This window comes from Pelobates fuscus, chromosome 13 (assembly GCF_036172605.1).
Source record: "Pelobates fuscus isolate aPelFus1 chromosome 13, aPelFus1.pri, whole genome shotgun sequence".
Classification (NCBI taxonomy): Eukaryota; Metazoa; Chordata; class Amphibia; order Anura; family Pelobatidae; genus Pelobates; species Pelobates fuscus.
The window spans coordinates 4,888,569-4,902,793 of NC_086329.1; the positions used below are offsets into that span (position 1 = coordinate 4,888,569).

Here is a 14,225-nt window from a genome sequence, read left to right on the forward strand (position 1 = left end):
TGAATCTGGGGTCCTGACAGACCCGGAGGGCCGCTTCCTGTTCCTCAAGGGGACGATCGCAGGTACTACGTATACCTTCGCCAACCTCTATGCCCCTAACCGGGGGCAATATAAATTCTTGGCTAAGACGCTCCGCACACTAGCGGGTTTCCAGGAAGGCATACTAATAGTGGGAGGGGATCTAAATGTAGCGTTAGACCCCAAGTGGGACTCCTCATCGGGCCACACACACATCCCCTCACAATACCTTACAGCCATTAAAACTCTTCTGGCCAGGGCTAAGCTAGTAGACTGTTGGAGAGCCTTCCATCCCGACGAAAAGGATTTCACCTTTTACTCCCACCCTCACAACTCCTACACCCGCATAGATTATTTACTAGTACCCAGCTACCACATACCGCTAGTCCTACAGGCTGACCAAGGCACTGTGACGTGGTCGGACCACGCCCCAGTGATCATCAAATTACACTCCCCCCTTCACAGACCCAAGATCTCTAAGTGGAGGTTGAACGAATCATTGCTTACAAACCCTACGATCACCTCGGACATAGGGGTGACATTAAGGGAATATTTCACCTATAACACCTGCGAGCAGACCTCCCCCACCATACGCTGGGAGGCACATAAGAGTGTCATAAGAGGCCACTTCATCCAAAAAAGTGCGCTCCTGAAAAAACAGAGGGAGGCCCGCATGGCTAAACTACTATCGGACATAGCACAGGCAGACACACTTAACAAACAACACCAACTCCCCACACACCAGGCCACTCTCCTCAGCTTGCGTAGGGAACTGACTACACTCTTGCACTCCACTCACCAAAGGGACGCTCTGCGAAATAGGGCTTTCTTCGCGATTCATGGGAACAAAAGTGGGAAACTTCTAGCGCGCATGCTAGCCAAAAGGCGCCAAGACACGTACATAGACAGGATCAGGGACAAGGTGGGAGTCCTACACAGACACCCGGCCAAGATCCAAGAAATCATCCGCACATACTACGCAGGGTTGTACTCCCTCCCACGCCCCCACACTGATGCCCAGTCACGATCACTCAAGACCTCCATAGATGACTACCTAAAGACCCATACGCTCCCCTCTCTGACGGCAACCACGGCCGCCCAGCTGGATGAACCTATATCTATGGGGGAACTAGCGCTAGCTATTAAATCCATGAAACCGGGCAAGACACCGGGCCCAGACGGCCTGCCCATCAAATATTATAAAAGCTATGCCGAGATCCTGTACCCCCCACTCCTAGACATGTTCAATGCCATCAGGGAGGGACACGAACTGCCCCCACAAGCGCTCATGACACACATCACTATAATCCCGAAGGAGGGTAAGGACCGGGAACACTGCGGGAGTTATCGGCCCATATCCCTTATAAATAACGACATCAAACTGCTAGCGAAGGTCCTGGCGACCCGACTCCAGGTGCACATACCCTCTCTGGTCCATCCGGACCAGGTGGGGTTTGTGATGGGAAGGGAAGCCAGGGATGACACCATAAGGGCCCTTACTGTAATGCACAAAAAAACAGGGGACGACACGGGCCTTCTCCTGCTGTCCACGGACGCGGAGAAGGCCTTTGATAGGGTCTGCTGGACGTATATGTTTCAGACACTGTCACATCTGGGTGTGGGACCGTACCTGCAGGGATGGATCAAAGCCCTGTACACTCATCCGACAGCGCACGTCCTGGTCAACGGGGCGCCTACCGAGTCGTTCCCAATTCACAACGGAACAAGACAGGGGTGCCCCCTATCTCCGTTGCTGTTTGTCCTGGCCCTGGAACCCCTGCTCTCTACTATCCGCCACCACCCAGATATCAAGGGAGTACGCATAGGAGATACACACCATAAGCTAGCCGCGTACGCAGATGACCTCCTATTCTTCATAACACATCCAGAGGTCTCCCTCCCCAACCTGGTCCGGGAGTTCCAGACCTTCGGCAGGTTATCAGGGTACAAGATCAACTTCTCCAAGTCGTATGTATTAAATGTCAGCGTACCCAAAAGGAGAACGACGCAGCTCCAACGCAGCTTCGCCTTCCAGTGGGCCACTGATAAAATCCGCTACCTCGGCACTTGGCTGACGGTCAGGGAATCGGAGCTCTTTACAGCAAACTTTGCCCCGATACTGGCTAGGTTCCAAGCAGACATGAGGGAGTGGGCCCTACCGCACATCTCCTGGCTGGGTAGAATCCAAGTAATTAAAATGAACCTGCTACCGAGATTACTCTACCTCTTCCAGGCTCTGCCTATCTCGATCCCCACCTCATTCTTTACCACACTTCGACAAGCAATGGGAGCCTTTGTGTGGGATGGGAGGAGACCCAGACTAAAATATGCACTACTCACCCAACCTAGGAACAAAGGGGGCCTAGCCTTACCCGATTTCCGGCAATATTACAAGGCATGCCATCTGCAACGGGTAGTGGAGTGGTCTAAAACAGGAGTCAGTAAACTATGGAAACAGGCGGAGGAGGGGTTGGCTGGGATCCCAGCCGCCCTCATCCCGTGGCTCCCCGGGGGGACTGACGGAAAGGAAACACACTACTCCACATACACGAAAGCGACGCTGAAGGTATGGAGAGGGAGTGTCGGTAGACACACACTCTCCACATTCCCGTCCCCACTGCTTCCCCTCACACACAACCCAGGCTTCCCACCAGGTAAGGACCCTAGGGCACTGAGGGCCCTGGTGCAATGCCCACTGCCGAGACTGAGACATGTATGCTCTGGTCAGGGGCTGAGGTCCTTAACTGACTTGTGTGGTGACCCTAACCAGCCGTTCACGACCCACTTCCGATACGCACAACTAGTTAGCTACACCAAAACCCTACCACGGGCAGGAGCTCTTACAAGGGGACTCACTACCTTTGAACAACTCTGTGTAGACCCTGACCCGCTATCACACGGTATCTCTCAGCTCTACACCCTCCTACAAACACACACACCCACGGCCACACCACGCTTTATGGGTAAATGGGAGGAGGCTCTCGACCACACATTCAGCGCAAGGGAGTGGGAAAAGATATGTGAGATCACACACCACTGCTCCATATTTAGCAAGAGCCAGGAGATAGCTTATAAGATACTTACGCAATGGTACTGCACCCCAGACACACCTCAATACATACATGCCCATGGGACCAACATATGCTGGAGATGCACAAATGCACCGGGTACACCTCTACATATTTGGTGGGCTTGCGAACTCATCCAACCATTCTGGAGGAAGATACACACAATCACTTCACGCTTCTCTGACAACCCACCACCATTAAAACCTGCAGCAATGCTGCTCCACCACACGACTATACCGATTTCTAGGTACAAAAAATCGCTCACAATCCGCATCCTAAACATGGCCAAGCAAACTATTCCACAATACTGGAAAAAGAGTGAGACTCCTTCCCTCCTTAAATGGTTCACCCACATGGAGGAGCTGAGAGCGGTGGAGGAGCTCTCCATGTTGGCTACCGAAAAACAGCATCAGACATACTTGGACATCTGGACTCACTGGATACTGACTACGACGAAACAGGACTTCCTGACGATGCTACAAACCTAAATATAGGGCTATACTCTGCCTACATGATCTAGGGGACAACGGACAGACCCTTTTTCCTCCTCCCCTTCACTTTCCTAACCCTCTCCCTTCCCCACTACCCAAGAGTCACAAACAAGAAACGCTACTCAAAGGCCATGATGACATAGGGGCATTGGAAATGAGCCCATGCATGTTCACCCCCCTACAGAATGGCATTCCGCTGTTATAGTAAGCTGTCAATAGGGAACCCCTACAGATGCGAACCCCCACAGTAGCAAATCATCAGATTAAGTACTCATCCTTCTCGCACAGGCAGATCACCAAAGCTCCCGCAGGGGGCACAAGGGAGGTAATAGAGAACTCTGCATTAGACACCCTAGAGGTAGCCACCTAGAGGGAGCTAGTCTTAACCTGAAGGGACAACAGCTTAGTCATGGGCGATTACCCTTCTTTGGATGGCGATGACGCATGAGACGAATGGGAAGAGTCTGGGGGAGGGAGGGGGGGACTCACCTTCTTGTGCTCTTATTGTTGTTGTTATCTGGGACCTGCGTGTCCGACAGCCTTGTTGGGCCTGCGTGCCCGTCTTATGTTTGACTAAAGTTGCACAGACCTGCGAGTCTACGCAGAAATAACCCTGTTTACCTCCAATATCCAGGAAATAAAAATTATATTTACAAAAAAAAAAAAAAATGGCAGGAATCAGACCAGGGGTTCAAAAGTTAGTAAAAGTATATTTTGGTCCCTGGCTGGCAGCATGGCAATCTGGTTTAAACAGGTTTTACAGAGGCCTCTATCCTGGAGACAATGGGGAAAGTAATCCAATTATCCAGGGCTAGAGGCAGACTCCATTGAGCACATGGTTGCAAAAAGACATAAAACACTTTAAAATACATAAAGTCACCTTTTACACATAACACACAGACATTTCACATATCCCCAGATAGCTGGGATCTGAGCGCACAAAACTACCGAATAGCGCTCAGATCCTATTCACACAGTTCAATTGCCATGGAGCTAAAGTCTTTCCCATAGTCTTTCATTATATGAATGGGCTCCATGGCATAGCTATCTGGGGTATCACCGTTCACACAGGGAAAGTACCGAATGACCCCACTGTATTTAAAGGGCCAGAATGAGTGACATACACTCTGGTATGGCCGAATACTGTTTTTAAAGGGCCCAATCTCCCAGGGCCATAGTCCAAAGGCAGCAGGCGGGCAGCCAGGCTTCTCCAATGCAATGTGGCAAGATTGCTCTCGTCACAACATGTATGCTAAATATGTGTATGTATGTGTACAGAGAGAGATACAAATATATCATTTTATTTAAATTTTTCATCAGAGAAAACCACCCCCTGCTTGGTGGAACGTCGCCGTTTGCTCGAAGAACAGAGATCCAGAGGAGCCCGACCTGCGTTAGGAAGTTTTGTGCCTGACTGTGATGAAGAAGGAAACTATAGCCCATTGCAGTGCCACGGGAGCACAGGCTACTGCTGGTGTGTTAATGAACGAGGTGAAGAGAGAGAGGGAACCAAAACTCCACCTGGCAGACCACAGCCACAGTGCCAGACTCCTGGTAAGTTGATTTTAGCTGGTTTTGTAGAGTGTGCCAAGGACCCAGGGATATCAGATTGCACAGGGTGATCGATAGTATGTTGGTAAACATCATGGGAATGTATATAAAGTTATTTATGGAGAAAAGTTATTAAAGGTGTACAGTTGCCATGGAAACCAGTAAAATGTTTGTAATGTTTGATTAATGTTGCCTGTAATTGTATATTTTAATTTTGATCACTGTAGCTGTAAGGTACGCACGGAGATGGAGAAGATATTCAACCAGATTTCTTTCATTTTGTTACTAGATTATTTCTTTACTATAATGATACTACTATTGTTACATATAGTTTACTACTGTAATCTTTTGCACTTGATGTTACATGTAGTTATTAATAATCTGGCTGATAGAATTTTGGTTGGCAAATACTTGCTTGTTTATAACACATGGCTAGCCTGCTCCATTTTAAGTAACTATTTTACAAAAACTTTTTTTTTAACTACACCCACACTGGAGAATAGTAAGATGCTTCCAGGAGCTGCATCCAGATATGGCTGCTCATGGCTTACACAAATGAAGTGAAATCGGATACAATGAATCTTAAAATGTTCCCACTAATACCAGATATTAAGACTAATTTAGTTCATCATTTTGTTTTTTAGAGGAGAACACCACCCCCTGCTTGGCCGAGCGTCGCCGTTTGCTTGAAGAGCAGAGACCCAGAGGTCCGAGACCGGTGCTTGGAGGTTTTATACCGGAGTGTGACGAGGAAGGGAACTATAGCCCATTGCAGTGCCACAGGAGCACCGGATACTGTTGGTGTGTTGATAGGAACGGTGAAGAAATCAGTGGCTCAAGAACGCAGCCTGGTACATCCCCCCCACAATGCAACATTCCAGGTAAGACTTCCTATCGACTAGCCATGTTCTTTGTTATGAGTTAAGCAGCTATTCTGGAGCAGAGCTCTAAAAGCTGGGCCTATTGCAGGGGACATTCTCTTGCACTTCATAGCCATAGCGCCACATTTAGAACTTTGTTCTTATCGGCTCATATTTTCCTGTAACGGTAACCATTCATGGATCAAAACAAATGACAATAACTCACTTAAAGTTCCAAGACTGATAACTGCTGGAATTGTGCTGCCGGAAGTTTGTTTATCTATAAACTATATAAATCATTGTTTGTTGTTTTAATGACTCTAAAGGGCAGTTCAATAATTCCATGAATTTAATAACTCAAGCCTTTTTGTCCTTTAACAATATGTGTTCCCATTAGTCTTTGCAGCCTTGTAAACAATATTATTGGATGAAACTGGGTAAAACATATCCTGGATCGTCCTCTTTATAGTGTAATAAGCGGTTGTGTTAATGCAACAATGCTTAAAGCATTCTTATGTTTCAGCCTGGCTCCGTGTGTATAATACAGCAACTATTGGGGTTTGTTTAGTTGTTTTTCCTATATTTTGATATTTTGGCCGCTAAGAACAGAGGGATTTAAACTTTATGTATGACCTGTTACTGTTTTGTTCAGTGCCCACTCAGAGACCCCAGTCTGTGTGTGAACGATGGAAGCAGAGTCTGTTGGAGCACTATGGTGGGAAACCCACCGACCAGCAGTATGTCCCTCAATGCGATGCGTACGGTGATTTTAGCCCCCTGCAGTGCCACGGAAACAGTGGCTATTGTTGGTGTGTTGATAAAAATGGTCAAGAGCTCCCTGGATCGAGGACACAACCTGGAATGACTCCTGCGTGTAAGTGTCATTGTCAACACCATTTGCATTTTATGCTGTAATTAATGTGTTTGTTGTAATGTTGTATTTATATAGTTGTGTGGGTTTCTTTTAACTTTGGGGTACACAGTTTCACGGTGCAGTCAGCTCTTTCACGCTCTGTGAGCACCTCATACGTTCATTCTGCCTTCATACTGAAAACTGATCAATGAGTCAGTTTATTGATTTAAAGGGACACTAGGAACCAAAATAACTTTCTTAATGAAGCAGTTTTGGTGTATAGATCATGCCCCAGCAGTCTCACTGCTCAATTCTCTGCCATTTAGTGGTTAAATCACTTTTGTTTCTGTTCATGTAGCCCTGGCCACACCTCCCCTGGCTGTGACTGACACAAACTGCATGAAAAAAAATGGTTTCATTTCACATTCGTTCTCTGTAAATGAATAAAATGTGCTTTGTGTCTGGTCCACAGAATGTTACTTTATATTTCTTGTATATTTGTTTCACAGGTATTCCATCTGTAGCCCCTCCCACTATGCGTCCAACGCCGCGTCCTGACGTTGGTGTTGCCACCACAGGCACTTACCTCCTGTATGCGCAGGGACAGCAGATCGGATACTTGCCTCTCAACGGGGCAAAGCTGAATAAAGAGAATGCGCGGACACTGCTGTCACTCCATGTAAAGTATCTGCCGCTTAGGGTCTCGTGATAAAAGGATGGCTGAGTGCTTTGAGAGTCACAGATATTTAACATGTCCTGTTTCACAGTTGTCCAGTCACTCTTACCACTGTGGCTGGAGTACGGCACTAAACAATATGTGAGAGTTATGTAAAATCAGTAATGGTTATATTTTTATATAAATAAAGATAAACATTTAGTTTTATCTGTAAGGGAACACTCAAAACACCATATCCAGTACAGTACAGTACAATGTAGTGGTTATGGTGCCAGGAGTGCTCTGCCCCCCGCCCTGGTAAGAGGTAAGAAGAAAGGAGGGGGAGACATTAACATAGATTTTTACATCTCACCCACCCACACAAAGCATAGACCTTATGGACCCTTCACCCACATACAGCACCCCACACACACTACACCCTTCACACATAAACACACACACTCAGCACCTCACATACACACATATAAAAAAAAAAAAAAAATAGAAAAAAAGGGAAAAAAGTCGATAAATGTAAGTACATTTAAAAAATAAAAATCCTCATTTCTAAAAAAAAATGTAAATTGCGCTATAAAATTGGTTACTGCGCCCCTGGTGGGCGGTACGGAAATTTTACCATCAACAAACATACAAAAGTGAGCTGTACGTATGAAAAGGTTGACTACCCCTGCGCCAGTCCATTGAGCATACCATAATGCAAAGAAGCAAATAGTGTAACACAGTTTAGATAAACACCCTGATTACATAAATAAAGCGTACCACTTACAAATAGAGAGCAGATGAGTCTGCTCTAACTATAAGCACATTATATCCTCGTCAAGAGGGCCGGGTACAGCAAGGATCCAGGGACTTCAGCAGGTTATTATAAAACTTTATATCCAACTTGTAGAATAAAACCATTTAAGCGACATAAGCTCTCAGTGAGTGACTCCTTGGTATGAATATTCAGTCCTTCCGATACACTGCCGGCTTCAGTGATACCCAATATGACTGAATATTTATACCAAGGACGGGGTTACTGTAATACCTTTTTTCTGAGTGTATTTACTGTGCGCTATTGTACTTTATTGTGCTGCTTTTCTTAATTAGTTTGCACATAGGTTTTAATCTATTTAATAGACATTGGTTAGCGCCTTTTTACATATCATTGTTTGTACGTAGAAAGTATTGATTGTGTCGTGTGTTTTGAAGACAAAACTTAATTCTTTACATAATGATCTCTTCCCATTCCGACATGGAATTATAATTTCCTTTACATTTGGCCTCATGCTTCTTACTAATGCAGTATCCGATGTTTAAGCTTCATACTCAAGGGGTGATTTCCATAATTTGCTTTAATTCTTTGCAGGGTTCCATCGTGGTGGGAATAGATTATGACTGCCAGGAGAAGAAGGTGTATTGGACAGACGTGGCTGGGCGTACAATCAACCGAGCGGGTCTGGAACCGGGTGCAGAACCAGAGATCATCATTAGCACTGGTAACCAATGGACATTTCTTTATCCCACCTTTTAACAGAGGAGGGCCTTTCAGAAGGTGCTCAGTAAAGGCCGTGTCTGAATATTAACAAGGAACTAGTCACACATGAAGGGAATCCAAGAGTCATCAGCCGCTCCAACGTAGTGAATAAAACCGAACACCCGGTTGGATGAAATCTCAGGCAGGTTTATCAGGGATATAGTACAATGTTTTGGCTACAAAAAGCCTTTCTTAAGCTCTTCTTGTGATTTCATCCAATCTTCGGAAGTCTCTTGGTCTGTTGTCAGATCAGCTTCGTTGTACACTGATTATATTATATTGGCCAATGATAAGGTGTTATTTTTTTGGGCGAGGGAGGGGTGCTTCTCTTTATATCCAGATTATGGGTACAGTAATTCCGGACATTTCCAGATTATGTTTCTTTTATAATCTGTTATGGTATCTTACACATGAACACGTTTAAATATATAGTTAATGGTTTTTTTAATGTATTAACACAAAAGTATGCCATCTAATGCCCCGTTTCCACTGAGCGGTACGGGTCGGGTCGGGTCGGTTTGGTCTGGTACGCTATTTTGAGTGTTTCCATTATGAAAGTGGCCCATACAACCGAACCGAACCATTCCTGGGCCCCCTTCAGATGAAGGTCCATAGGAAATGGTACGGTACAGTTAGGGCGGAGCTACTAGCGTCACACTATACAATCCATTGATTGGCGGACATGAAAACGTCAATGCTCACGACAAATGACACGCTAGGCATTTGGTCTAAACCCCGCATGCACCCTGGCGGTCCGCAGTGGAAACGCTCACCTGAATAGGCTGGACCATTCTAACCCTTCCAAACTGTACCGACCTGAACCGTTCCGCTCAGTGGAAACGAGGCATAAATTCTCTGTATCATGGGCACAAATCTGCTTTATTACATATTCAGGGAAGCCATGTATCCACTTGTAAAATAGAAACATAGAATGTGACGGCAGATAAGAACCATTCGGCCCATCTAGTCTGCCCAGTTTTCTAAATACTTTCATTAGTCCCTGGCCTTATCTTATAGTTAGGATAGCCTTATACCTATCCCACGCATGCTTAAACTCCTTTACTGTGTTAACCTCTACCACTTCAGATGGAAGGCTATTCCATGCATCCACTACCCTCTCAGTAAAGTAATACTTCCTGGTATTATTTTTAAACCTTTGCCCCTCTAATTTAAGACTATGTCCTCTTGTTGTGGTAGTTTTTCTTCTTTTAAATATAGTCTCCTCCTTTACTGTGTTGATTCCCTTTATGTATTTAAATGTTTCTATCATATCCCCCTGTCTCGTCTTTCCACCAAGCTATACATGTTAAGATCCTTTAACCTTTCCTGGTAAGTTTTATCCTGCAATCCATGAACCAGTTTAGTAGCCCTTCTCTGATCTCTCTCTAAGGTATCAATATCCTTCTGAAGATACGGTCTCCAGTACTGCGTACAATACTCAAAGTGAGGTCTCACCAGTGTTCTGTACAATGGCATGAGCACTTCCCTCTTTCTACTGCTAATAAATCTCCCTACACAACCAAGCATTCTGCTAGCATTTCCTGCTGCTCTATTACATTGTCTGCCTACCTTTAAGTCATCAGAAATAATCACCCCTAAATCCCTTTCCTCAGATGTTGAGGTTAGGACTCTATCAAATATTCTGTACTCTGCCCTTGGGTTTTTACGTCCAAGATGCATTATCTTGCACTTATCCACATTAAATGCCACAAACTCTGACCATTTGGCTTATCCCTCCTGGAACATCAACCCTGTTACATATCTTAGTATCATCCGCAAAAAGACACACCTTACCATCAAGACCTTCTGCAATATCACTAATAAAAATATTAAAGAGAACGGGTCCAAGTACAGATCCCTGAGGTACCCCACTGGTGACAAGCCCAATGTGCTAAGAAGGTTTAGATTTCCTGCCCACCTTGATGGGGTAGTGTTGCCGATGGCCGCTGCTTTATACACAGCTTCTGCCTTATGATGACCCCTGTCCACCAAATCATGACAGCCCAGACAGTTTTGCCATATTATTTGCTTCACTGAGCAGGTCTACCTAATAACATGCATGATATTATATATCGAATACATAGATCATTAACATCTAATGTATAATGTGTATATATCTCATCTTTTAGGGCTGATGAGCACAGAAGGTCTTGCCATTGACTACCTCAGGAGGACCATGTTTTGGACAGACAGTGGGCTGGATAAAATCGAGAGCTCGCGCCTTGACGGCTCAGACAGGAAGGTCTTATTTGACACCCAGCTGGTCAATCCTCGTGCTATCACAGTGGACCCTGTGAGAGGGTAAACTCCATTAAACTTACTTTGTAAAACGAAAGTCATTATAACAGGAAGTATCTGGAACTGTAGCATATATAGTTTCTAAAATTTAGTCACTTTTTGAAACCAAGGCTTCATTTTGTTTACCTCCCCCCCACCCCCTCCCTCAACCTGAATTCAAATAAAAGTAAAATCCTGGTCACAAACCAGACATGTGGACACAAGAATATAGTGTTAGCCTCTCCGTAGTAAAATACAGAAAAGGAAAAAAGTAAATTCCTAGATATTTAAATCTGTAAGTACAGAGTAATTTGTTTCTCTGAAATGTTTTAACAAGTCTTGCATGCTTTGAGCTTTCCTTTCAACCTACTTCAAAAGAGATAATTTGTTCAGCTAATGGCTGTAATGAGAGCTGCGAATCCTGTTTATATGAGACCATGAATCCTCTTCTTCTCCTTCAAAGGAACCTTTATTGGACAGACTGGAATCGAGAGGCCCCGAAGATTGAGACGTCCTTTGTAGATGGTTCAAACAGAAGGATTCTGGTGAACGATGATATTGGCCTCCCCAATGGTCTGACCTTCGACCCACTTACTAAACAAATCTGTTGGTCAGATGCAGGTACACACCTCGTAAAATGGCATCCCAATTCAAATAACATTCACAGCTATGATTGGGGCTTGTCCTGCTCTGACAGTGGTTTTGGACCATAATAGTGTTTTAATTAGTATATTCACTGGAGGTGAATGAAGATTACCCTTAAAGCTGCAGGCACAGATGAGTATGTAACAGTACACCATGTGAGCAATGGGCAATCGAACCAGGAACAGAATAGAACTTGACATGTTTTAGATTAAAACCAACGTTCTATTTCATACTAAAATGTATAATCCACAGTCTGTTCTTCAATTCGTGGAATTTGAATATTTAGAATGTCCTGTCTGAGCCTCCCACGAGGCAGCTGTGGTATCAGAGAGGATTTTGTATTGATATCTATTAAAAGAAAAAAGCCACATAGAAAAAAACAAAACACATTTGAATAATATTAATTAAGGAAACTGATCAATTAGTATTCAGCCCTAATCATTATTTCCAGCAAGACACACTTCCTGACATGCAAAAAGGCAACCTGGAAACAGACACACAGGTAGATTGTATGGGAAGTTAGATAAGATGGTTGGTAGTATTTGGGTATTTAGGTTAGAGGTAGCTTGTATGGGAAGTTAGATAAGATGGTTGGTAGTATTTAGGTGTGAGGTAGGTTAGGCAAGTGTATTTGTAGCAATGATATATAGACTATTACAGGGGAAATGGTTGAATGATAATTGTGTGTCTGTCTCTGGTGCAAAATCAAAACACTGAGCTTGTAAATGACACGGGCCTCACGTAATTCAGAAACATTCACTCTGCTCTCCTCCTCTCATGTCTTTTTTCTTGCGTGAATTGAATTTTATAAGTATTTTCCTCCCTCTAAAGGAACCAAGAAACTAGAATGTATTTTATCAAATGGAACAGGAAGACGAGAAATACAAAGTAACCTCAACTATCCATTCAGCGTTGTAGCGTACGCAAATCACTTCTACCACACAGACTGGAGGAGGTGAGTGCGTGGGCTGGGGGTACCTTGCAGTACTGTGTATTCCACCCCAACATTGGAAGGGACAAATATGTGAACAAAAACCAGGAATAAAGAGGGACAGAATGAGTGCAGTAAGGAATATTTAGAGTAAATGGGCAGAATATGGGAAAGCACGACCCTGATTTAATCAGTCTGTAAGAAAAGCTGTAAAACTGTTGCATGTTATTCACTAGCGTGTGAATAGTTCAGAATGTGTAAACGGTTTCAGATCAGACAAACTATCTCCAAGTCCCAATGTTTTCAGTTAACCCGGAAGGACCCAGTACGTGCTTCTCCCTGTAAAGCTATGGCTGCATTAAGCTCATTACAAATCTCGGCCATATACGGTATGTGTAAACAGTCAGATTTGATCTATTTTAGAGTAATTAAACAAACCTCACTTCAGGTGGGAAAAAATAATCGCTTTTTTCCACCTGAATTTCTCCCTTGTAATGCTATGACATCATCCCAGCATCACGACTGGGCGGGAAGAGCACAGTCATGTCATCACATCACAGCAGCACCTACCCACCACCGGGGAAATGATCCACTCCAGCCCTCCCAGAGAATGGTTGGGATTTGATGTTTAGCAGATAGCTCCCTCATTTGGTATTCTTAAAGGGATTCTCCAGTGCCAGAAAAACAAATCAATTTTCCTGGCACTAGATGATCCTGGAGTGCCCCCTCCCCATCCCTAAAGGGGTTAAAAACCCCTTCAGACACTTACCTAAATCAAGACGACGTTCTTCGGTGCTGGGTCAGCCTCTTCCCCCACCGGGAGGAAGCATTATTCAGTGCTTTCCTATGGGGGTTCCAGCGACGCTGGAGGTCCTCATGCATAGACTTTTGGTCGTGTAAGAAGCTGGAAGTCCCTCTAGTGGCTGTCTGGTAGACAGCCACTAGAGGAGGACTTAACCCTGCAAGGTAACTATTGCAGTTTATAAAAACTACACTACTTACACTTGCAGGGTTAAGGGTGGTGGGAGTTGGCACCCAGACCACTTCAATGAGCTGAAGTGGTCTGGGTGCCGACAGTGTCCTTTTAAATATAGCAATCCCACATAAGGATAACAAAAATGAGTGATCTACTAAACAAATAAAATATCAAAAGGGCTTTTGAAGTTTTATATAAATGAATTCTATATTTTCTGTACGGGCCGAGACAATTCCTCTTCGCTCAGTATGGGATGGGAAAGACAAAAAAAGGTTTTAAGCAATAAAGCCCTCCACCAGGCGCCAACTGTCCCTTTTTTTGCCAATGATGAAATCTGGCTTTATAGAGAGCTGCAGAGCTGGACAT

At 44.6% G+C, this 14,225-nt stretch overlaps 1 protein-coding gene across 1 annotated transcript in view; it reads left to right on the forward strand.

Annotated features, from left to right (window-relative positions):
• NID2 (nidogen 2) overlaps window positions 1-14,225 on the forward strand; it is a 55,076-nt gene that overhangs the window by 37,253 nt on the left and 3,598 nt on the right. Inside the window, exons 13-20 of the mRNA XM_063439998.1 lie at window positions 4,898-5,131; window positions 5,773-6,009; window positions 6,641-6,862; window positions 7,351-7,520; window positions 8,863-8,992; window positions 11,160-11,331; window positions 11,771-11,928; window positions 12,784-12,907. Of these exons, the coding sequence (XP_063296068.1) occupies window positions 4,898-5,131; window positions 5,773-6,009; window positions 6,641-6,862; window positions 7,351-7,520; window positions 8,863-8,992; window positions 11,160-11,331; window positions 11,771-11,928; window positions 12,784-12,907 (1,447 nt within the window). The remainder of the gene's footprint in view (window positions 1-4,897; window positions 5,132-5,772; window positions 6,010-6,640; window positions 6,863-7,350; window positions 7,521-8,862; window positions 8,993-11,159; window positions 11,332-11,770; window positions 11,929-12,783; window positions 12,908-14,225) is intronic.